General features: G+C 36.3%; 1 protein-coding gene across 12 annotated transcripts in view; it reads right to left on the bottom strand.

Moving 5' to 3' along the window:
- Positions 1 to 25275, bottom strand: part of FOXP2 (forkhead box P2) — a 565305-nt gene that overhangs the window by 121888 nt on the left and 418142 nt on the right. For 9 of the 12 annotated variants that reach the window (XM_053897463.1, XM_053897465.1, XM_019418068.2 and 6 more), the window contains one exon: positions 1309 to 1383. The exons of the other annotated variants lie outside the window; for them this stretch is intronic. In XM_053897463.1, coding sequence (XP_053753438.1) covers positions 1309 to 1383 — 75 coding nt within the window. The remainder of the gene's footprint in view (positions 1 to 1308; positions 1384 to 25275) is intronic. 12 annotated transcript variants of the gene reach the window in all.

Below are 25275 nucleotides of genomic sequence, written 5' to 3'. Positions count from 1 at the left end.
GTTTATCTTAAATTTATCTTCCTACAAAATAACAGAGAATACCTAGAAAATAAGATTAGTCTTCCACATTTCAGCAAAACTTATCACAACTTTTTAATTTCTGGTATTTTCTTTCATTATTGTTGCCAAGAAAGCTCAGGAGGGGCAAACACTTTAGGATTAAAATGAATGGAACTCAAACTAGATAATTTCAGATCATTACACAACTTGTTTTAATGTACAAAATTCATTACCAATCCTCTGCATTCACTATTTCCATAAGATAGCATGCTGTTGTTGTTTCCACTTCTATTTCTGTTTTGCATTGAACATTTGAAAAATGTCTTATGTTTAAATATTTTCCACAAAGGATAGCATTCCATACTAATTAACACTGTTTTTGCTAAGAAAAATATTCTTTTTTTTAAAAAGCCAAGGTATAAAATTAGAAATTTCTTCTTTATTCAGGAATACACTATGTGCTTATAAAAGTCTTAATTGTAATGTGTTCTATCAATTATAAATAGGAAATACTAAGTATACAGTCTTAAAAAATAAATTCTGGGTGAGCCAATTTAGGAATAGTCTAGTCCATGGAAACTAAGTAAGTACCTCAATTCTTAAGGGAACAAGCAAAAATTCTACATATGAAAATATATGACTTACATATTTAGAGATCCCTTAAGAATATAGGTAGTATCCATGCTATCTAAAAACATGAAGTCACTCTATTTAAAAATTCTTGAATGGCCGCTTCAGGATTGTTATTCTTTTCCAAGGCTAACTGGTATGTGAATTGGGTCATGAAAGCATTTTTTATTGAATATTATAGTCTAAGGAAACAAATTATACTCTAGTGACAGAATATGTAAAAAAAAAAAAAAAAAAGGTCTTGGCATGTTTATATGGTAACTTGCAGACATGGAATGGCAACTTTTCCCTAAAAAATGTAAATATGTATTGTATCTATCCATAATCTCTACTTAATTTTTGCATATCAGCACTATCTCATCAAACGATTCCTAAAAGTTCAAGAATGGTGTAGTGGTGAATCAACCATATGCCTTTATATATTTCAGGTAAATTTTAATGCCATCAACTCATAGAAACAGTGAAGTGTATACATGATGAAATATAATTGAAGAGAGAATACAAGAAGTAACAGAAAACCAACTAATTACATAAGTATCTTAACATTAATCATCTCTTGATTATCTGCATCAATGAAAGGGAGTGGCTAATAGAAAATCACAGATAATCTATTTAGTGGGATTGGGTCTCTGGCTTTGTGCTTAGTAGCCAAATTTCTAATTGCCCAGTGTAACTTACTGCAAATGTGTTGTGAGGATGCCCATCACCAGAAGAGTGGCCACAGACACATAATTTTGTTTCTGGAAGCAATTCCTAGATTAAACAAAGAGAATCAGGAGTTGGCTTTTTTTCCCTCCAATCTTAATGCTCAAACTAATAATGTACAATATCATTAAAAAATATTTTTGGATTATTATCTTGGTAGGTGAATATAGATGAGACTATTCCATCTTTGTGTCACGGTTAAAAATGGTATAGATTTAAATAAAAATAATTTGGCAGATACAGAGTTGGATATTTGAACATAATGAATTAACCACTAACCAAAAATAATTCGTCTGCCATGATTTTGACTTAGCAACCTCACTTCCCATTTCTAAGCTAAAATTATGGCCAATGTTAATGAATACTCCTATAAATTTAAATGATACTGTGATTTTAGAGTATGGGGTGGTATTTATCCTTAAAACTTTAATTATGTGTTTTTGAAAAAGCTAACTGTTGATTTGTACTCCATTATAACAATACAGATGAACATGAATCCTGTCTTGTCATGAAATGTGAGGATAATCACAGGAATCTCTTTAACTAAGCTGCCTTGGCCATGCATTACTATTAACACAAATGTTGCCATTAAATATATATTTGAGACCACGGAGCCAAACTCTAGAATCTCTGTGAAAACCTGTTGAATTGTACCACTTGCACTGAGAACTACTCTATACACTCAAATGTATAGTTTGCATTTCTATCTGTAAAAGCAAAGTGATTATTTATTGATAAATGACATGGAATGTCATTTTTTACCTAAGTAGCATGAGACATTTCAAAGATTTTGTCTGAAGGGCAAAAGGATTACACTGCATTTGAACAGACCATGTGACAACACATCCTTAGACTTCATGTATGATATGAAAGGATGATCCCCATTCATAAGATCCACAAGGGAAATTATATCAGAAAAGAAGAAAAGCAAGGAGGGCTGTGGTAGGGGTGTCAGGGAGTATTTGTAGTGGTTTGATGCATGTAAATATTACATCTTATAAATAATTCTTTTCAAATACATCTCTGAAGTTCAGGGTCTCTGTTTAAGAAACGGATTGTATATGCTTTACATGACTACGTGCCATTTTCTGCAAGATAAGAGCAGCATTAATTCAAACAGGAAAAATGGCTTCCAAAATATACCTTTCCTTTCATTTCCTATGAAGAAGTATGTTAACCTGATGCTGGCAGATGAGGACTACAGAAAAAAAAATGTTCAAGTTATATTTTACTGTCAGAATCCAACAAACACGTTTTCATCTAAATTATTTTGTCAACAGCCTTGTAGTACCCTTGCTAACCTTATTTGGCACCAGTGCATAATTAGATACACAGGGGTGTGACTCCAATTGAAGGTGTTGGCATTGTAGCACTCTGTGAAAATATTAACTATGAGGTTAACTCCAATTTTCTCTTCTTTAATTAAATGCACATGGTACTAATGAGGTAACCTACTGTTCCTTGATAGCACTAATTAGCTAAGAGGAGAGTACACTCTCACACTGCAATTTAAACCTAAAAATAAGGTTGAAATATGCTAATTGCAGGCAATTTAAAACAGTACAAGTTGAAGAACTAGTCATAATAAGAGAAACTGACTGCTTTACAGCTAGGCAGCTGTAACTTTGGTTAAAATCAAAACAAGCCACATGATTTTTGGACTGCTATTTAACAAGGTCATAAGCATCCTAAAAAAAAATGAAATGCGACCCCATACTGTAGCAATGAACCATACTAACAAAAAATCCTCAGATGAACACTCGTCAACATAAAAGCAAAAACAAGTGAGCATCGCCAGAACTCCGAAGGCGCCATGACACTATTTACATTTATACTGAAAACTAAACTCCATAAATAAGCAATATCACCTTAAACTCTTTCAAGAGCACCCAAATCAAATATTGTACTTTGTGTCTTCAACATACCACAAAACACACTGGAGTCCTGAAGATCTGCCATTCCAGTCACGGGGTCAGAAGGAAGGATACATAGAAGCTTACATAATAAGCCTCGACACTCGAGAAATATAGAAATGAGAAATTTCCAGATAATGTACAAGTACAGTGATAAAAGGAATACACAAAAGATGCTATGGAATAAAATGGTGTATGTACCATTTAAGGAATACAGGTGTGAAAATATCAGAAGGATTTTATTATGAGGAGATTTTCACTACTCCTCTCTACAGATGAGAGGTTTGGGATGAAAGTAGCCTGGAGCTTCACGGTGAGAGAGAATATTCTCCATTCTTAGCTCAAATGACTCAGAAATATAATTTCAATTAATCCAAGTATAATCCAAACGTATTTTCTTGAGTTGCTTCTCAAATATTTCCCAAATGTGGTTTTAAATGATAAACAATGAGATAAACTTTGATACACAGCATGCTTCTGAGAGACCTTCAGATCATTAAAATATATGTTCTCACTGTACAAAGTATATTTTCATTATTTTTTGATTCTGTAAAATCCATAACGTCATATTTTTATTAATCAGAAACTTTAATTCACCAAAACACTCACAGATGGACAATGCCAAATCATTCTTATTAACACAGATAGAAATAAAGTACACTAAAATGATAGTGTCATTCGTTGATCCTTAGGGACAAGAGATAGGGACTGCCCCACACTAACGACTCACAGTGACATTTTTTTTTGCCCCTGCCACTTAGCATGCAAAATTATAAAGTATATGCATTTTAAACAATAGAAAGAGTTGAGCAAGCAGGGTGCCTGGGTGGCTCAGTTGGTTAAGCAACCGGCTCTTGATTTGGGCTCCTGAGTTTGAGCCCCGAGTCAGACTTCGCAGTGACAGTGCAGAGCCTGCCTGGGATTCTCTCCATCTCTTCTTCTCTCTCTCTGTCCCTCCCCTGCTCTCTAGCTCTCAAAATAAATAAATAAACTTTGAAAAAATTAAAATAAAAAGAAAGAAAGAGTTGAGCAAGCAAGAGTTAAAAAGCAAAATTTGTGAAAATAGAAAGCCAACTTAAAGTTTACTCAAGAACAATAATAGGAGAAAGCAAATCATTTGAAAGGCAAAAGCTTCTACTTCCAAACTAATAATTCCTGGAGTTAAAAGTATGTGGGAATAAATTTTGCACTACCATTAGCCCGTCACCCTGTCTTGCCAAAAGGCTTGGTTGAAAAAACTGTGCTTTGAAAAACCCACCCAGCTTCTTCTCCTGCCTGTCCTAGAGCTTTCTACAACAGAAAGTGATAGAATATTGGTGAAAGAGGCTAATAAGTCGCTAATCAACCATGCTTTACTAGATTCATGAAGTTGTGGGTCTGTAAAGGAGTAGCAAGGCGAATGAAATCAGTCATTTAGAAATGGGTCTCCTACAGGCAACCTGACATATTCCAGCAAATTGCAGGGAAATACAATGTGAATGGATATTTTAAATGTTTGCATCTGTTTCAAATAAGCACAAAAGAACCTTTTAACAGTGAAAAGGCCAGGACAGTGTACTGGAATAAGCTTTCGACATTAACTTCAGAAGGAATCTATTCTTCTGTTAAATATGGATCATTGTAATTTTCTGTTAAAACAATAAAAGGTAAGCCATTCAGTGTTGAAAACAAAAATACTAGCTCTGGAGACAGTATGACAGGGTTCAGATCCTGACTCAACACTTAGTAGCGGTGTGAACTTGAGCAAGTTATTTAGCCTCTCTTGGCCCCTCTCTCTAGGAAGGGTAATAAATGACACCATCATAAGATTAAATACACTGATTTGTATCTAGAACAGTGCTGGAACCCATATGTTCAACAATGTACTTAATATTTATTCGCTGTCATTACTGCCTCAGAACATTCAATTTTTTTTCAAATAAAAATATTAAAGTCCTACTATGTATGCAGTACTACACACTATAAAGTATACACAAATTCCCAAGACATCATATCTGCATACAAATAGCTTTCAGTCTCTCATTAGACTTCATGATACAAATCAAAACCTCTTTCACATGAATAAAAAATCTTTTGACCACGGAGGTAAAATATCTGTACTCTGAAAACTACATGACAGTGATAAAAGAAATTAAGCATGACACAAATAAATGGAAAGATATACCATGCTCATGGATTGGAAAAACTAATATTGTTAAAATGATGTTACCCAAAGTAGTCTACAGAGTGAATGCAATCCCTATCAAAATACCAAGAACATTTTTCACAGAACTAAAACAAATAATCCTTAAATGTATATGGAACCATAAAAGATCCTGAAGAGGCAAAACAATCTTGAGAAAGAAGAACAGATCTGGAGGTATCACAATCCCAAATTTTAAGCCATTCTACAAAGCTATATTAATCCAAACAGTAATGACACGGGCACAAAAATAGCCAGATAGATCAACAGAACAGAACAGAGAGGCCAGAAATAAACCCACACTTATATGGTCAATTAATCCATGACAAACGAGACAAGAATATACAATGGGGAAAAGACAGTCTCTTCAACAAATGGTGTCGAGAAAACTAGACAGCTACATGCAAAAACAAAAAACAAAAAACAACAAAAAAAAGTGAAACTGGACCTTTCTTACACTGACAACAAAAATAAACTCAAAATGGAGTGAAGACCTAAACATAAGATATGAAACCATATAACTCCTAAAAGAAAACCTAAGCAGTAAACTACTGGACATCAACCTTAGCAATCCTTTTTTTTTTTTTTTTTTTTTTTTTTTTGGCGGTGTTAGGGGGATCTATCACCTCAGGCAAAGGCACAAAGGCAACAAAAGCAAAGATAAATTATTGGGACTACATTAAACTAAAGCTTTTGTATAGTAAAGGAAACAATGAACCTAAAGGGAAACCTACTGAATGACAGAAGATACTTACAAATGATAGGGGGTTAATATCAAAAATATATAAAGAGCTCATACAACCAATGCCAAACAAAACAAATGCTCCAAATCAGAGGACCTGAACAGATACTTTTCCAAAGAAGATGTACAAATGGCAAGCAGGCACATGAAAAGATCCTTGATATCACTCATCATCAGGGAAATGCAAATCAAAACCTCAATGAGATATCACTTCACAGTTGTCAGATTGGCTAGTATCAATAAGGCAAGAAATAACAAGTGTTGACGAGGATGTGGAAAAAAAAGGAAACTTTTGGGCCCAATTGGTGAGAATGTAAACTGGTGCAGCCACTACAGAAGACAGTGGGGAGGAATGGGGCACCTGGGTGGATCAGTTGGTTAAGTGTCCCCCTCTTGTCAGGCTTGGCACTGACAGTGGGGATCCTGCTTGTGATTCTCTCCTTCTTTCTCTGCCCTTCCCTCTTCTCTTTTTCTCAAAATAAATTAATAAATTAAAGAAAAAATAAAACAGTACAATGGTTCCTCAAAAAGTTAGAAATACCATACCACCCAGCAATTCCACTTCTGAATCTGAAGAAAACAAAAACTCTAATTTGAAAAGATATATGTACCCCTATGTTCATTGTAACATTATTCACAATAGCTAAGACATGGAAGCGTCCTGAGTCCCATCAAAAGATGATGAATAATGAAGATGTGGCATCCATGTATACAATGCAGTATTACTCAGACATAAAAAAGAAAGAAATCTTGCAATTTGTGACAACATGGATGGACCTGCAGGGTATTCTGCTAAGAGAAGTAAGTTAGACAAAGAAAGATAAATACCATATAAGTTCACTTACATGTGAATCCAAAAAAACAAAACAGAAACAGTCTCATAAATGAAGAGAACAAATGGGTGGTGGCCAGAGGGGTGGGAGGATGGGTGAAATAGATGAAAGGGATTAAGAGGTACAGACTTCCAATTATAAACTAAGTAAGTCATGGGTATGTAAAGTACAGCATAGGAAATAGAGTCAATAATACTGCAATAACTTTGGTGACAGATGTTAACTAGACTTATTGTGGGGATCATTTCATAATGTATATACATGTTGAATCATTACATTGCATACCTGGAATTAATATATTATTGTATGTCAATGATATTTCAATAAAATTAAAATAAAATACATTATCTTTTAGCTTTTTAGAAACCTGATGCAGCAAAGCAAAAATTAATATGATTGTGTTTGCATTCAGTAACAAGGTGAAGTGACTTCTAAAAGAAAGAATATAATTTTTGCAAAGTTGATGAAGGTATACGTTTCATAGAAAAATAGGCAAGAATTATATATTGATCGTTTATAACAAATAAAAATGTTTTAAATAAGTTTGTTGCTTGAGGTTGGCGGAAGCTGTGCTCAAACTTTTCTTTAACATTTCTTCAGATTTTATTTTTTTATTTAAAACATTTTTTTTAATGTTTATTTATTTTTGAGACAGAGAGAGACAGAGCATGAACAGGAGAGGGTCAGAGAGAGAGGGAGACACAGAATGCGGAGCAGGCTCCAGGCTCTGAGCTGTCAGCAGAGAGCCCGATGCGGGGCTCAAACTCACGGACCGTGAGATTATGACCTAAGCTGAAGTCAGACGCTCAACCGACTGAGCCACCCAGGTGCCCCAGATTTTATTTTTTAGTAATCTCTACACCCAACATAGGGTTTGAACTCACAACTCCAAGATCAAGAGTTGTATGCTCCACTGACTGAGCCAGCCAGGTGCCCTTTTCTTTAACATGTTTAAAAAAAGCTGAAATACAATGATATCTGAATGGAACCGTAGTCCACATTTTAAAGGTACACAAGTTTTTAAAAAAAGTGTTTAGCTAGTCAAGAAATATGGCCACTCTTGACCTGGTATAAAACAAGAACAAAATTAAACAGTTGGTTGGCCTTTCTTCTACTCCAACTGTTTAGTTTGTTGGTTTGGTTGGCTGTTTTGAGGCCATTCATTATATCTTATGGAAACTGCCCCCGGGACAGTGTGGCCAGGGTTGTGCCAGGACGTTCTGTGTTGGCTTAGCAAATTCAAATTGCTTCATCCTTCTCCAGCCCATGTTTGAAAAACAGATTCAAAGCTGTCTAGCTCTGAAGAAAAGGTGAAGAAAACAGAACTAATGCCTGGAAAAGATTTTGTATATTTCCTAAGTCCAGTGGCTCAAAGTGGTTGGGTTAGCCCTGCCTTCCTTTTTTTCCCCCTGTGGCACAGACTGCAAAACCCACATAAAGTTGAGGAGCACATGATGTGGCCATCAAAGAATCACTTTGCAGACAAGGGAAATGATGTCCAAGGAGCTGAAATTATTTACAAAAGGTCATGCTTTTCTTTTTAAATGTTTATTTATTTTTGAGAGAGGGGGAGGGGCAGAGACAGAGGGGGACAGAGGATCAAAGTGGGCCCTGTGCTGACAGCAGAGACCCCGAAGCAGGGCCTGAACTCACGAACTGCGAGGTCATGACCTGAGCCAAAGTCAGATGCTCAACACACTGAGACACCCAGGCGCCCCAAAAGGTCATATTTTTGTATTTATTTTTAAGGCTTCTGTGCACAATTGTACAGGTTCTCAAACTTTAGCATGTGAAAAAATCTCTGGATAAGTTGTTATAACTGCAGTTTCAAGGCTACATTCCTAGAGAATCAGATGCAAAAGATCTGGGATAGGGTATAAGAATATGCATTTAAAAAAGCATCTTGGTGATTGTGATTTAGAGCTTCTGTAATTCTACTTTGAGAAACCTTGTCTTTTGTGTTCAGGATATTTGCATTACAGGTAAGTTTCATTATTTCATTCTATTTAGTCAGTCAACACTTTTTTCAGAAGGTTGCCATTGTCTCCATCTAGATACCACAGACACTTGGGAAGATTTGTGATTTTAAAGTACTTAATAGTAATCAATTCAACACACTGAAATTTCCAAAATAAGATTTGATCCCCATTTCATAGTGAAAAAGTACTGAAGAATTAAGAAAAATTACAGAATATAACAATGTTGAAGTCAGATTTTTCGCTCTGTTTTTGTCAATCCTGTCTCATTCACCTCAGAAAACTGCCATCATAACTGGCACTAGTTGGCACCCTTGTTACAAATCTCAGCAGAGGAGTCAAGGATAGAAAGATATGGACACCTCTTACCCAAGCACCTGGCTGTCTGCACAGGTGAGGCTGAGATCAAGGATGGGACAGATGACCTGGCTGCCGTCTGTGAGAAGGATAAGACCTACAACTGTTCCCTGACTATGTAGACAACTTGAATCTCCAGGGATGTTAATCAAGTATCTCTCATGTGTCTAAAGTCACTGAAAAACAAAAGATGCCCACAGTGCTTCTACAAGTGATGTAGTTATTATATTTTAAGAGGGGATGAAGGCAGCAGTTAACAGACACTTCTGGCTTGAGATACTCCTACAGAATATTAGTGACTATTGTAATTTTTCTTGTGATTTGCTTGCTTATTTTATTCAAGAAAATATTCTAAGCTCTTCTGAAAAAAATAGGGAGTTGGATTTCTCACGAACATCTGGAGGGCAGAAGAGAAAAATTTAAGTATCTAATAATTAGTGAATTGATAAAATGAACATACTGAATGTAATACGATTTTTCCTTTTCCTGAGTGTGTTGAGGCTAAGCAGAAATCACTATGCAAACATAAGAATAACAGTCCCAGTTTTATGCTCTTCTTTTTTACTTTGTAGTTGAAAGAAAATGCAGATGTGTCTTGCTACCTTGAGTTAGGTGAGGTAATACAGGGTCAGAGTACGCCATGGGAAAACAGCTTTCTCTATGAAGTGAGAATGTACAGAGCAGCGGTCCTGTATGCCAGCACAGGACACCACAGATTTACTGATCACATCTTTTATGTCACCATAATGAGTTCTATTCTATTTTTTATCTTGGCTGCTGACTTCTTTTTAATCCTCAACCTCCCCTTCCCCTCTGGTCCAATGTCTGGGCAGAAAGCTTGCACACGCACCTCTCCTTTGCCACTGTAGGGAAACTTAAATCCCCACTCAAGGGATCTTTTCTCCAACTCACGTCAGAGGCCCTAGAAAGACCCAACCCGTTCCCTCCTGGACCTGCTGGTGTCCAGTCAGCTCTCCCCAGGAGTCTCTTTCTTGTGTGAGGAAGAAAATTTCTCTCAAAGTTCTCTTGGTATTTGGAGTGTCATGAGCTTTGACATCTGAACCAAATTTTGGGTGGGGGTCCCTCTCACTTCTGTGGATACAAAGTCAAGTGGTAGCACCTAACCCAAAGAATTTATAGTCAAATCAGGAAGACAAACTACTAGTGACTAGTAACATATTATATGCTATAAAAGATGGATGCGCAGGGTGCCACGGAAGCATAGAGGAAGGACAGAAAAGGATTTTAGCCTAGGTGATGATGAGTAGATGTCGATATACAAAATGGGTATGTGGTGGGTGGAGGTAGGGAGCTTTCAAGATCAAAGGAGCAGCCTATACGAAGGCTTGCAGCTAAATGACCCCCTGCTGCATTCAGAGAAACATAGACAGATGGTCTAGCAAGGCCAGAGAACAGACAGGGTGGCAGGCATGAGGACAAAAGGGAGAAGCAGAGGCCAGATCTTCAAGAGCATCACGTAAAGTGGCCTTCACGTGCATCAAATTTCTCATCACTAAATGTGTACTTCATCTGCCTTTTCTCTTGGAGGATTCATTGAAGGGTTAAATACATAAAACATTTCGGAAGTATTTAGAATACTATAACTGTGATCCTGAAAGTAACTGACCAGTACATGTTGGCACAAGTGATTCTTTTAAAATCTTTACGGTGGCAAGAAATCACTTTTTGTTTCCAGGAATTTTCCTTCCTCCTCCTTCCAGTCAGCTGCTTTCCTAGGACCTTACATATGTCTTATTCCTTATTATTTTTTCCCAATTCCTTAAGTCTACTGGTAAATTCAAGTATATTTAAAGTCAGTTCAGTATCAAAATTTCATTTGGAAAACTGGGGTGCAAGACCAGAAGAGTACTAAAATGTAATGTGCCTGAATCGTGTCCCAATAAAGGTACAGAACTAAATTAACTTTTGTATTACCAAGCAAAAGTTAAGAAAAATAACTTGATGTGACACACCAGGATATTTTTATCTCCCAGAAAGTTTTGTGATTAACTACACTGAAAACTTTGGAAAACATAAGATCTTAGTTCAATTTTATAAATGCAGCACTCAAGGAAATGAAATGAACTTTTTAAAATTTGGGGTTCAGAAAAAGAAAGGAATGCTTCGTACTAGATTTACTGGATATTGCCCCTTTCCTTGCTATTTGGGGCATTCAGAATATAATTTCACAGATGATATATTTTTCTTAATGTGATTTTCAGACTCCATCTAATGGAAAATGCCTGGTTAGGATTAAGAGACATAGTACAGATGTTAAGCTACATTTGCATGCAATTATTTCTAAAACAAATGCCAGGGTACAGAGTCTATTGAAATGGCTTTCAGGACGGCTGGCGCAATGCATTAAACCAGCTTCCAATTTCTAAGTAAGTCAATATTCTGACTATTTCAAGTCAAGACACTGAGCACAAGCATAAACCTTAGATTTTTTACCTTGACACATTGTCCAAGAATGTATGGACATAGGGTTAGAGCCCAAGAATTCAGGGTAGGGATTTAACATTTTTTAAAGAAAAAGCCTTTCTTGCTTAATTTAAAAAAAATGCATTTTACGTTTTAATCTCCATATCTGAAAAAAATTAAAATTACTATGAAATAAGTTAAACTAATAATTTAATAGGTGAAATAAAACAGAGAGTAATGCATTAGAAGTGCTGTGTAGCTTTCAACTTGATTCAGGGTTTTGTTTGTTTTTTTTCAAAAACAACAAAAACTATCCATAAAGTTATCAATTTTTTGTTAGTAGAAACCTTAGCTTAGCTGATGGTCTTGTAGTGATACACTTTTAAACGTCATACTAGAAGTAAGACACTCTTGTTTAAAGTACTTCTGAAATGCATCTATCCTCAATTTTAACAGATACATCGTAAGTAGTGAGTGGCAGGACCAAAAGGAGCCATTCACTGCCTTTTTGGAGGAGGCGCTAACCCTACATGTCCTTGGAGTCGATGGACTGGGCAAGACCTTTAATTACCCCTCAGGAATCTTTTCCATAGAAATGTATTTTCGGATTTGGACTTGACTCCATGAATGAAGTACGCAGAGCAACTGCTGTATCTATTACGCATCACGACAAAACACTGAATCACACTTTCATTGGTCAAAATTCAGAAAGTATCAGCATCTCCTTTACCGTGTGCTTTACTCCTCGTTGAGGAGCAATTGAAATCATGTAGCCCTAGGAATTTACGAGGGGACTAGAAGTTGTGGCAGGTCCTTTTCTGATCCCTGCAGGGGAAGCAGCAGCAGCCCTTGGATCAGCTACTTTTTATCCGCTGTTGGTCTCAGTGGCAGCTCCTTTTCTTGCCAATAATGATAAATGATAGACTCTTTAATGAGGAATAGAGACTGCAAGCTGCACACACAGAAGCTTATCTTGTTGGCATCTCTGATTATAATTTGCTCCCTATCAACCTCTTCTCCCTCCTGACTGTGATGTGAGGTAGAGAGGAAACCTTAAGGAAGAGGATCAATTATTTAAAAATAGTACTCTTTCCGACAGAAACTCTTCCCATTAGGCATAGAAAACTCTCATGATGCCAAGAGAAACTCCCGCAGAGTCCCAGCTCTGCCCTGTACTTTTTTTTTTCATATCAAAAGATTATTCTACACATTGTTGGGTAAACATCTAACTGCATCATCAAGTCCCACTGCATTGTCAACAGTGCCTCCCAACAGGTGGAGATGATGAAGTACAGGACAGAAAGGAATATTGGAAGTCAGAATCACTCCAGTAGAATCTTTTAACCATAGTGGTGACAGAGACTCCTCCAGGGAGTCTCCACTCATTCCCCCATCTCTTCCCTTGCAAACCACAGCTTTATCGCAGTCACAAATGGATCTAGATCCTGGACAATGAAGACAATCAAGAAAAGGCAGGATTCCCGTTTCATACCTCATCATCCTTGTTATTTTAAACTTGTTTTCCAAAAATGAAAAATTTGAGAGACCTTTTGGACAGCAATTAAGAGGCATATGCTATCAGTGATTAATACCAGGATAAAAAGCACAGGAATTGGAATCAGACAGACTTGAATTCATGTAGCAGCTCAAACTACCAGCTATGTGACCTCAGATAGTGTAATTTAACCTTTCCAAGCCTGTTTCCTATTCTGAAATAAGACAGCATAAATAAACACATTATCGGGTACATCAAGTGAGCACTGAATATATATGGTAGCCAAGTGAAATAAAATCACAAATGCTTTAGAATCTCTCTTTTGTTAGAGAAAAAGAGGCATTAAAAAAGAATAGGAACATGAGAAATGTGACTTCTCTAACATCTCTGGTTGACGCCTCAGCTTTCCTTTTCATTGGCTTAGTCACCTATTTAGTTATGATCACCCACAACACCTGTCACTAAAGGCCGGATGGGGACTAAGATAAAGCCCTTTATTGGGCAGGGGAGTCTGTATCACTACACTGAGCAAGTACAAAATCCTCACACAGATACATGAGTGAACTAGTAGTAAAAGGCTGCTCTGTATTCGCAAAACATGGTTTAAAATATCAAAATTAGTGTTTGACACTTAAAATACGAAAATACAATTGAAAGTAACTAGATTCCACGAGGTATGATTATTATTAAAATAAATATAATGTAACTTCTCCAAAGAATTTATTTTTGAGAGTTTAGGTCCACAAAGATGGACAGCTGAGATGTGTTCTGAATTAGAAAAGATGGAAGGAGAGCAAAAGCTATCACAGTAATCACTATGCATAACAATAGAAAAAGGAAATAGTAGCCCAGAGCCAGGATCACAAACTTGCACAAAACCACCAGGGCTATATATGTACTAAAAATAGTATAGAGTCGCCATTTTTTAAATGCATTAAACAGTTTACCAGGAAAGAAAATGTCAAAATTTTAGAATTGTGTTACTATTAGAAATTATTCATTTCTAAGCCAGGACCATGTTTCATTATCCAATAGCTGCTCTCAAGAATGAAGCTAATTTACATTTAAAATAGGAGTACAGTCTACTCTTTAAAAGCACAATGGTAAACACACCAATTTGACAATTACATTAATATGAGTATTTGCATAATCTGTCTTCCACACCTGTTCTTAATTTGAAGCAGCTGCAGGACAAATCACATCACACTAATCTCAATGGGTATGTGTGTGTTCCAAACAGTAATGCGCGCATCTTATTTTTCGAAGATCTTTTATTTTTTAAATGTTTCCTGACTTTTAAAATTTTGGTGAAAGTTTTATACAAGCCATAATATTTATTAAGTCAATATTAATTAGTGGAATAAGCATAAAATCAAATAATAACATTAATTAGAGGAATAAGTATAAAACCAAATTAGTGGAATAAGCATAAAACCCTTACATTATTGGCCTCCTCTGTTTCAACATGTGAGAATACTGATTTTTATCGCTGGAGGTTTTTCTTATTTTTTAAGTAACATGTAACATGTATTTTATATACAACAAAAAGGATTAAAAAGAACAATAAAAATATATCTAGAAAACTTCAGTAAGAAATATAACCAGAGAATCAACAGCAAATGCATTAATGGAGAATCAAGCAATAGCTACAAATGATCTGGAAATGTGTTTGCAACACGGATAATTGTGGCATCTTTTGGAACATCTTTTCTAAACTGGATTCCATTTATGTTTTAACAAAACTGTATCATAATTTAATGAGCAGAGATTTACTTTCATCTTGTAAAGGATACACTTTGTTTATGTGTATTGAAATATATACTCAGTGCCATCAAAAAGGAAGTCAGATTATTATTGTTACATATTCTTCTACTTCATGTATTTAAATCATTCAGTTAAGATTCTAGCTGGTAGAATCTAAGAGACCCATGTAATCTGTCAACAAAACTGTCTCTCTTTAATCTTCTATTATGCATGGGAAATGAAATTAGAGCTTTCTAAAGATGTTATTTATTTCCTGAAAATTGAATGAGAGCATGAACAGTAATGAACTAGAGCAATAGAGACGATCTGTTTATTTACAGGCTGTTGACTTCCATAGAAGTAAACATTGAATGCCTCAATTCTTAGTTCAGTATTTCATTCAGAATCCCATTTTTACAAGTGCTTTCATTATAGTAGAAGATGAAAATACTTAAAACATTCATTGTAGCTTGCATTTCTATTACATTTTTTATGCTCATTATTTACCAATTCTCAGCATAAGAGAAACTGAGAGTCAAAAGAGTTAAGTGATTTGCTCAACTCTCAAAACCTGTACCAGCCTTATAGACCAGGCATTCTGACCCCAGAATATTCTTTCTTATCACTCAGAGCTGGTTTTCAATTGAATAATAGCCATTAGTATAAATAAACAGGAGAAAACATTTTTAATAACAAAATATTTTAAAGTTTCTTTTTTTTTCACTTCACAGGATCTGAAATATTTCAACTCATGGCTTTAAATGTACTAGAAAACACTTTCTTTTTTAATTTTTATTAATGTTTATTTATTTTTGAGAGAGACAGAGACAGAGTATGAGCAGGGGAGGGGCAGAGAGAGAGGGAGACACAGAATCCAAAGCAGGCTCCAGGTTCTTAGCCATCAGCACAGAGCCCCACGCGGGGCTTGAACCCACGAGCTGTGAGATCATGACCTGAGCTGAAGTCGGACGCCCAACTGACTGAGCAACCCAAGCACCTCCAGAAAACACTGTTTCAACAGTGACTATAATAAAAGAAAAGAACTATTTTCTATTTAGATAAATATAGTGCAAATTCTTACCGAGAACCAAGACTGGTTACTCTAGGAGCAGAAAAATAATTTTTATTACTATATAATTTCAGCAATAAAACCAAGTTATAGTGATTGTGAGAAAAGCAATTTTCACAGTTGTGACCTCTATATAATTATATTTCTAAATATTCCTTATTTTATTTTTCTTCATTAAAAAACTTACATATATAATTGAGCGCACAGAAAAGTACTCTAAACAGATAAGCTGGCATGTCATGGGGCATGTGGAACATAATGGAATGAAAACTATATTTGTATGTAATGAATACGCAATTGTATAATATTCTAACAACAAATTTCACTTTTTCTCTGAGTATCAGAATATTTTAACCTCAGTAAATGAGCTGTAAATTTCTAAATTTTAAAATAATCTTGTTTCTTTTTGTTTTTGCTATCGACAAAAACTAGCTCGTTATCAAAGTTAAAAGCTTTTGACATGTAACCGTAAAGAAGGTTGATTTTTTTGTAAATATAAGCTCCTGAAAAGGTCTATTCTTTTGCTAAAAATAAAGGATTAGGATAATAAACTTCTAGAGCTGCAGACAAAGTCAAACCTTCTCAGTTGACAGAAAAAAGAAAATGAGGTTACACAACTAAACTGCCTTCTCCAAGCTCACACAGTTAGTGAGTGATGGAGCCAATCCTTGGATCCAAAGCCTCTCCTGACACCACAGAATCTGACCTCTTCTCTTTATTACAAAACCTCAACTGAACACTGACAGGTCATTTACAACACGTTCATGCTTTTCTAGATCCGAAACTAAGCTATACTCCAATGTATGAATATACAAATAAATCTTACATGTAAGAAGTCTAAAAACTATAAAACTGCATTCATTTCTAGACTGGCAGAATGATACCACACGCACGGATGCACACAGAAATGCAGGTGATCGCATATATACACGTGTTAACACGATCACCGGGAGCTTGGAGTTCAGGTGAATTTCAATTGTTCATACTTTTCGGAACTGCCTGAATTATTTTTTTGTGAGCACACATTGCTTTAATAATCACTCAAAATTAGGCTACTTGCAGATTTTCAATAAAACATAGAACAGTAGTTATATTTTTCATACAACACGTTAGCTCCTAAAAACCTTTACAGACATGAAGATTCATCATATGAGTGCTCTTGATTTTTCTTATTAAAACAGGGTTTATACTCTTGCCTTAGTCTCAGCAATGCAGAAATATAAATACATAACTACCTATGGCACGAGGGTTTCTTTTAAATGTGAAGAAATTATTAAAATACTTTTTTCTCCTTTTCTTCTGCTTTACAATCGGAGTAAAAGTAAACCCCCTTTGTGATTGGTTCTCCCATTTTCCTTTTAATCATCTCTATCCTATTACTTGTTATGCTTAGACTTGTTTCCATACTTCTCAGATTTTGGAACTCAGTCCTCAACAAATTTTAAGGAACCACAAACAATGCCTTAGGAGGGACAAAAATGAAGAAAACCTTATTCTGCTCAGTCTGTGAGTGATGGCTGATTCACTAAACACTTAGAGAAAAGAAAAATCCAATTTATTCCATAGAATGCTCTAAAAAGCCATAACTGTCAAGCAGAGTTTTTTTTTTTTACCTTAAACCACTGAGTTTTGTTTAAAATGGCTTAGAAAAATGGTTATTATCCTGAATTTTTATCTAGCCAGATTGCCAACTCCCTTAGGATAGGAACATTTTGAAACCCCTATGGTACCTGGTGCCTGCCTAGCAAAGTGTCTAACACACTGAGGGCATTCAGTCATGTTTCTTTGATGGATTGATTGACTGAGGATGTAAATTCTAATACACGGAAATACTGTAAACCACTTTTGAAATCTTACTGCTCTTTTGTTTTTTGCTTGTGGTTTTTCCATTGGAGCATGATAATCATTTGTTTCATATGAAATTATAGAGAGTAGGCTTTTCAATTTATATCTACATTACTCCTGAACTCTCTTCTTATTAACTAAGTATCTAGTTGAATAGAATAGGAAGCAAAAAGGTAGGGAGTGGGGAGAAAATATATTAGCCAACCTTTACTTTAGTTTAGCAGTGCTGGAAATTATTGAGTGGGAATGCCAAATAAAATAACTACATCAATTGCTTAAATAATCATTTCTAATTTGGTTTAAGAAACATTTCTCACTATCAATTATGTCGAGAACAGATGTTTCCTTTAAAGCAATTTATATTGGTATGACATTGTGAATCAATGCCATTTTGACCCTTTAGTGATGGCAAGATACATCTTCGCGTTGAGTAATTCATTTATCAGTGCTCCATCAGAAACTTGGGTTCTTACTGCACACTGCTTCAACAAGTTCATGTATTCTCAAAGACTCAGGAATCACTAATCAGAAACCACTTGAGTGTCTTTTTTTTTTTAATGCTTATTTTTGAGAGAGAGAGACAGAGAGCGAGTGAGCTAGCAGGGGAGGGGCAGAGAGAAAAGAGAGAATCTCAAGCAGGTTCTGTACTGTCAGCACAGAGCCCATGTGGGGCTCAAACTCACAAACAATGAGGTCATGACCTGAGCAAAAATCAAGAGTCAGACACTTGGGGTGGCGCCTATGTGGCTCAGTCAGTTAAGCGTCCGACTTTGGCTCAGGTCATGATCTCATAGTTTGTGAGTTGGGCTCTCTAGTCAGGCTCTGTGCTGACAGCTCAGAGCCTGGAGCCTGCTTCAGATTCTGTGTCTCCCTCTCTCTCTGCCCCTCCCCCGCTTGTGCTCTGTCTCTCTCAAAAATAAATAAAAACTTAAAAAAAAATTTAAAAAAGTCAGACACGTGATCAACTGAGCCACCCAGGAGAACCCCCCCACTTTTTTTTTACTATATGTATATACATCTCTGTATTTCATAGATTGATTTCAATATTCTAGTATTTATTAAAGGGGGTGCAAAATGGGTCCTGCAGGTCAGAGTGGGGGGAGAAAGGGAGGGAGAAAGGAAAAGGAAAAAATGTAATAAAGAAAGAGGGGAAAGAATGTAAAAAGGGAGAGAAAGAAATGTACATCTTCTTTAGAGGGAAAATGAGCTCTCAAATATTATATCTTTCCAACTCTTCCCTATTTCTTTGCACCTAGTCTACATTTAGCTGCCTGCACTGGAAAGGTATCAGGGTTTGATCTTCTTGCCTAATGATATGCAAAATGACCACTGCAAGTAAGTATTAGAAATAAAATGAAAAGAAACCACATACAGGAAGAGCAAGATAAAAAACAGGTAAACAAATCCTTAAAAAGATCATAATTTTACTAGGGAATAAAAATAATATGGTCACTTGGCTTACTTTGCTTTCAAAATTTATGATGTATTTTGTTTTTAATTTTAACGTTTATTTATTTTTGAGAGAAAGAGACAGTGTGTGAGTAGGGGAGGGGGAGGGGCAGAGAGAGGAAAAGACAGAATCTGAAGCAGACTTTAGGCTCTGAGCTGTCAGCACAGACCTCCATGTGGGGCTCGAACCCATGAATTATGAGATCATGACCTGAGACGAAGTCGGACGTTTAACCAACTGAGCCACTCAGGTGCCCCTATGATGTGTTTCTCAAAGGAAAGTTCATTATACTATTTCCTTTGTTTGAAAGATAAAATCAAATTTCACTAATTCCATAAACCATGTATTTTGAGAAGAAGATGGACTAAGTTCATTTTAATTTCATACTGGATAATTACTACAAAGCATGCAGGACCTATTAGAGAAGGTAAGATTATTAAAAATCATTACACACTTACAGCATCTCAGATCCAAGCCAGTGATTAAATCTTATTCTCAAGGTGCCCTGGATCAAGGGCTGACACACAGTCAGCAGAACAATCCCAGTTTGGTGGGGCATAGTCACATATAGCATAAGGACCTCCCATTCTTACTCCCCCAGAAAGGTCATCCTTCAACCAGACAGGCAGCCAAAGGCAGGAAGAGAAATTTCTGCCCTTCCTGTCTTCCTACCTGTCCCCAAACTGAGAATTCCTAAAGAAATTATTCATTCATGAAAAAGGTGACCTTGTAATCAGACAGAACTTATATTCATCCCTGGATCCTTGAGAAAGTTACTGAACTTTTCTGGCCCTATAATTCCTCATAGGTAAAATAGGAACAGCACTAACCAATTCTGGGTTAGGTAGAAATACAATGACCAATCAGGGGTAAAGTACCTGAAACCCAGAACACAGCAGGAACTCATACATGTCAGTGGAGCTGGAGATGAGGGGAGAACAAGGCTTCCTCCGAACTTCTACTTACCCCACAAAGTTCCTGTTTTCTTCTAGTGTGGTGGCTTATAACAAAGATAATTGCAGAAAATATAGAAAAAGTATGAAATACATCTTTTGTCTTCACTATAGCTGGAAAGAAAGTCAGAACTTTCTCGAGCTTTCCAGCAATACCACAACCCAATACATAATAGCCAAATGAAAATTTTTCTCCTGACCTTAACTTATTTAAATTTCGGCTTCTATGACTATTTTTTTTAATCACCCTTCAAAAAAAAAAAAAACACTGTTTCTCTACATGCAATATATGCATATGCTTTACTTATTTAAACTTCTCAGTATTTGTTTCACTGCCTATGCATGTTGCACCAGGGTGCCTAACCAGCCCTGTAGAGCATCAGCAGCAACTTCCAGGAGGAGAGGCATCACCTCTGCTTACTTGATCTAGCATTGTGCTTTCCTCAGTACTGAATATATACTGGATCTGTAAGAACATTTTAGTTATAACTAAAAATATTAAAGCTTAGAATTAAGTCCTATAACCCACTCATCTTTAGTCACTTTAATACATAGGTTTGTGTCTTTCTAAATTTTCCTAGAAGAAAAACAACAACAATAACAACAACAAAACTTGTCACTGAAGTATCTCAAGTCATATCATCTCTTTTCACATATTCCTTGGGCCAAATGAGTTGGCACTAACATCTATTGTAAACTGCTAGTGGCAGACACCGTTAGGTGCCTGATGCAAAATTTATCGTTCCTTTTTTCCCTATGAAAAGTTTGGGTTTAGCGTAACAAAGTACCTGGTCAAACGTAATCAATCAGCTTCCCAGATTCAGTTGAAGCAATGTGTTCATGTGATACTGTTCAGGCCAACGAGAAGGAAACAGAAGCTACCATGTAAGGCTTCTTGGAACACTTGTTATTAAAGGGGCTCTGATTCAGCTGGCACAAGCTTATTTGTATTTTGCCATCCCCTTCTTTCCGACTGGAACATGCCTGGAAAAGGGGCAGCCATCTTGTGACCATGAAGACAAAGGCTACACAGGGGCGGAGCAGGAGGCTAAAAGAAACGTTGGTCTTTCATGTTATCCTTGAGCAGTTGTACCAGCCAAATATAGACTGCGTATCTGAGGAGTTCATGCTTTATGAGAAAAATAAATCTATATTCTTAAAAAGAGCAGCTGACAAATTCCATAGAAAATTAGGCAGTATTTCAGTGGAAATATTTGAAATTCACATGGCTAAATCAATAGATACGATCAACGCATAAAAGTTATATGCCAATAAATCATACAGAAAGTATAGTTCTTTGATGACATTTGAAAAATCCTCACATCTCATTTGTAATCTTGTACATTTCTGGTATAATTTTGCTAAGCACACTTCTTACTTCCAGTTCCTTAGGAAAAGTATCATTGATATTTAGCAGGGTAAGAACATTGCTAGTACAGAATAATCAAGCAGTATATCTTGTTCAAAAAAGAAAAACAGAATAAATAGGGGGAAAGAGCTTATTGTAAGCAAAATGTTATGTATCTATAAAATTAATAAACCAGAAGATAAAATCAGGAAAGAAAATATTTAAGAAAAGATAAAAAGGAGAAAGAATTGTTATTGTTAAATAAGTATATTACATGCTATCTACACAGGAAAAGGAATCGGTTGAAGTATTAGTCATAAACAGACTGCCTAATAGAGCTAAGACAAGATAAATTAGCAATGTGAGAGGGGGGTGGGTAATGTGACCTGATTCATGCAACTAATCTAGTCATGTAACTGAATCTTTATAACTAACATATATGGGATGATAAAATAAAAATACGATATGGGTTCTCAAAATACACATGGGTGAGGGATTATTTCTCTCTGAAGAGTCAGAGAAGACTTGAGGGAATAGGGCCTTAAATTGTGTGTAGGAGTCTGGCAACTAAGGTAGCAGGCAGTGGGTAGGTAGGTTTGAATGACCTTCCAAACAGATGGGAGAAATAGAAACCAAGGCAAATAGGTATCAAAGTTCTTATGGTTCATGTCACCCCAGAAAGTGCCTGGTATATAAGAAACAACCTGTAAATATCTACGAATGACTGAATAAATAAATATACAGCATGTTCAGTGAGCAGTAAGGATTAGGTCATGGTTGTGATGTATCAGGTATATGATGACGTATAGCCTTTTGTGCCACGGTGAGAGGTTGAAGAAAAGGGAAATTTTCACATTAGAGCAGAGGAATATGACCCAATTAGATCAGAAGGGTTTACATCTGGACACAGTAGAACACAAATCAGAAAAGTTGATGAAAGCATTGTATAAGGGTTGGGAGAGATAAATAATTTCAGTTTAAAACAACTTTATCTAAGTCGGCATGCACCAGCGGGCAAGTGGAAAAAAAAACAAATCTGGAGCATGGCAGAAAGGAGAAACTCAATTATAAACTAGCCCTGATGAATGGACTCCACACATTTACCCAAAATGCACTATGTGCCAGACACTGGAAATGTGAAGATGAATAAGACAGAATCCCAGCCTCCAAGTAATTCTGATTCAGTGTGATACCTATAAAAATCGAAGTAGGTATATGACATAGAAGTAATATATAGAAATGAATAATTAAATCTACATTGTGTGTGTGGCAGGAGAGAGTATCAAAAGAGACTTCAGAGTAGCTGACAACGAGAATGTAAAAGGTACCCAGAAGTCTTCTAGATGAAGGTGGAGAAATGCATATTGAGAAAAGAAGGGCAAGGTCAGCTTTGTGGGGACACGAAGTAATGTTAGAGAAACTGCCGCTCACATACCACGTAAAAAGTGTGCGGTGAACAATGAGATCAGCATGCGAGGGCCACTGTAGCAGACAGCTGTCTTTGAAGACGATGAGCCTTTTCCTTAAGGTTCTAACACTGAAAGGGAGGCCAACTGGACATAGTGCATATGTTGGAGGACTTTAGAAAACAAATTGTTTTGATCAAAGATATAAGAAGAGGATGAGTTCATTAGTGAAGATTTTACTCATTGAGAGTACTGATGAGAACTGATTCAAAGTAAAATTCTGACAATATGGTTGGAAATGATCCTGGATTATTTGGAAATTATCCATTATCCATGGATAAGTGGAGAGAGACCTCTCAAGGCATCTAGCCAGGGGCCTTTTGAATTAGCTCAGGTTTAGCTCAGGTTTAAAGACACAATATATATATATTATATATATATATATATATATATGGAAACAAACAAAACAAAACACAGGACAGGATTCAAAGGCTGCTGAATCTGGTAGGAACATGAGGTGCCATTATTTCAGCAGTTTTCACTGTGTAGGTTGAAGAACAGAGTTCCAGACATTAAAAGGCCACAGTATTGTAATAAGAGAATTCGGAATCAGTACTTTTTTTTTAATTGTCAGAACACTTATTATTTTTTTAGCATTTATTCATTTGTAAGAGACAGAGAGAGACAGAGCATGAGCATGGGAGGGGCAGAGAGAGAGGGTGACACAGAATCTGAAGCAGTCTCCTGGCTCTGAGCTGTCAGCACAGATCCCAACGCAGGGCTCGAATGCACGAGCCGTGAGATCATGACCTGAGCTGAAGTCAGAAGTCTAACCGACTGAGCCACCCAGGTGCCCCCAGATTCAGTACTTTTTATTACAGGGTCCCACTGTTTCAGAAAAGTAGTTTGGGATTTCTGCATATGACTCTGTGGACCAGCTGCATTAGAATCTTCTGGAGAGTCTAAAATATTTTGATTTTTCCAAAATCCAGCCCCCTCAAATATTTACTGAATGGTCTTGGGTGGATCCCCAATTCTCCATTTCTTAAATGTTTTGAAGTATTTCTTGGATTTGAGAAACACTGGCCTAAGCGAACTCTAAGACTGCACAGGAGACTGATGATGGTTATTGGAAATATATTCTTCTGTAATAAAGAGAAAAGTATCAATGATGCCCCAGTTTTGGAGAAACTAAAACTTTAGTCATATTTCAATCACCAATTAGTATGTTTTAAATGTCTGTTACATGCTTGGTTCTATGGGAAGAAGGTGGAATATGAAGAGGATGATTTTATTGTTTGAGGGTTTTTGTTTTTGTTTTTGGTTTGTTTTTCCAAAGATATTCTATTGAAGAATTTACTACAGTTCTTCTGTAAGACAACAGATTTTCCTCATGTCAGCACATCAGTGCTCAGTATGTTCTTTGGTTTGTCACTTGAAGACTTGCAGTAGCACTAGCAGAAGATATCAAGGTGGCAGCTTTTACAGCAGCACAAGTGTCAGCATTAGAAGTGTAAGAATGTATGCACTGTGCAAAGGAATTTTCTATTTTGTGTTATCAAAATGCTTTACTACTAGGTACTGCATGTTCTGTGTCTATATGGCAAAACTATAAAAATTGGCATGATCAAACAACAAAGCCTTAAAAAAAATAACCACCAGGTAAGCTGGATGTGATCCAGCTGTGAACTGAATGTAAGCAGAGACTCTCATTTCAGGGATAAAATATGAAGCTCAGAATGCTTAGGCCAGTTAACAACGCATGGCCATTAAAATAAAGCTTCTACTCATCTACTGAACCTCTAAGAGGTCTTTTCATTCCTAAGACACTGCCTTCTTACATGCCCCTAAAAAATATTCCAGGCAACTTCTACTCTGAAAGAGTACTCCAGGTAATTTATTAATGTCATTGAGATTTAAAATGAAGGAGGAGAAAACGTTTATATTGAATGTCTTTCCCAATTCTTAAAATATCAGCAAGTAAGGTAGGGGGAACTTGTTTGTTCACTCTGGATTCTTCCTCATATATGCTAGAGTATAAGATCTAGCAGAATGGGCTCTTCAAATTCACAGACGTTGAGGATTGGTCTGATAATTTTCAAACCACCAAGTTCCAAAGTTCCAGGCATTCCACTTCTGTAATTTGTCAGGCCATGAAAATGAATCAAGCATGCTGGGGGGAGGCTGATCCATTCTTTACATGG

Source organism: Panthera pardus, unplaced genomic scaffold (assembly GCF_024362965.1).
Source record: "Panthera pardus isolate Hobbes unplaced genomic scaffold, ASM2436296v1 HiC_scaffold_8, whole genome shotgun sequence".
Taxonomy (NCBI): domain Eukaryota; kingdom Metazoa; phylum Chordata; class Mammalia; order Carnivora; family Felidae; genus Panthera; species Panthera pardus.
Note: the sequence above shows the minus strand (reverse complement) of the source record. Positions and strands in the feature narration are given on the sequence as shown.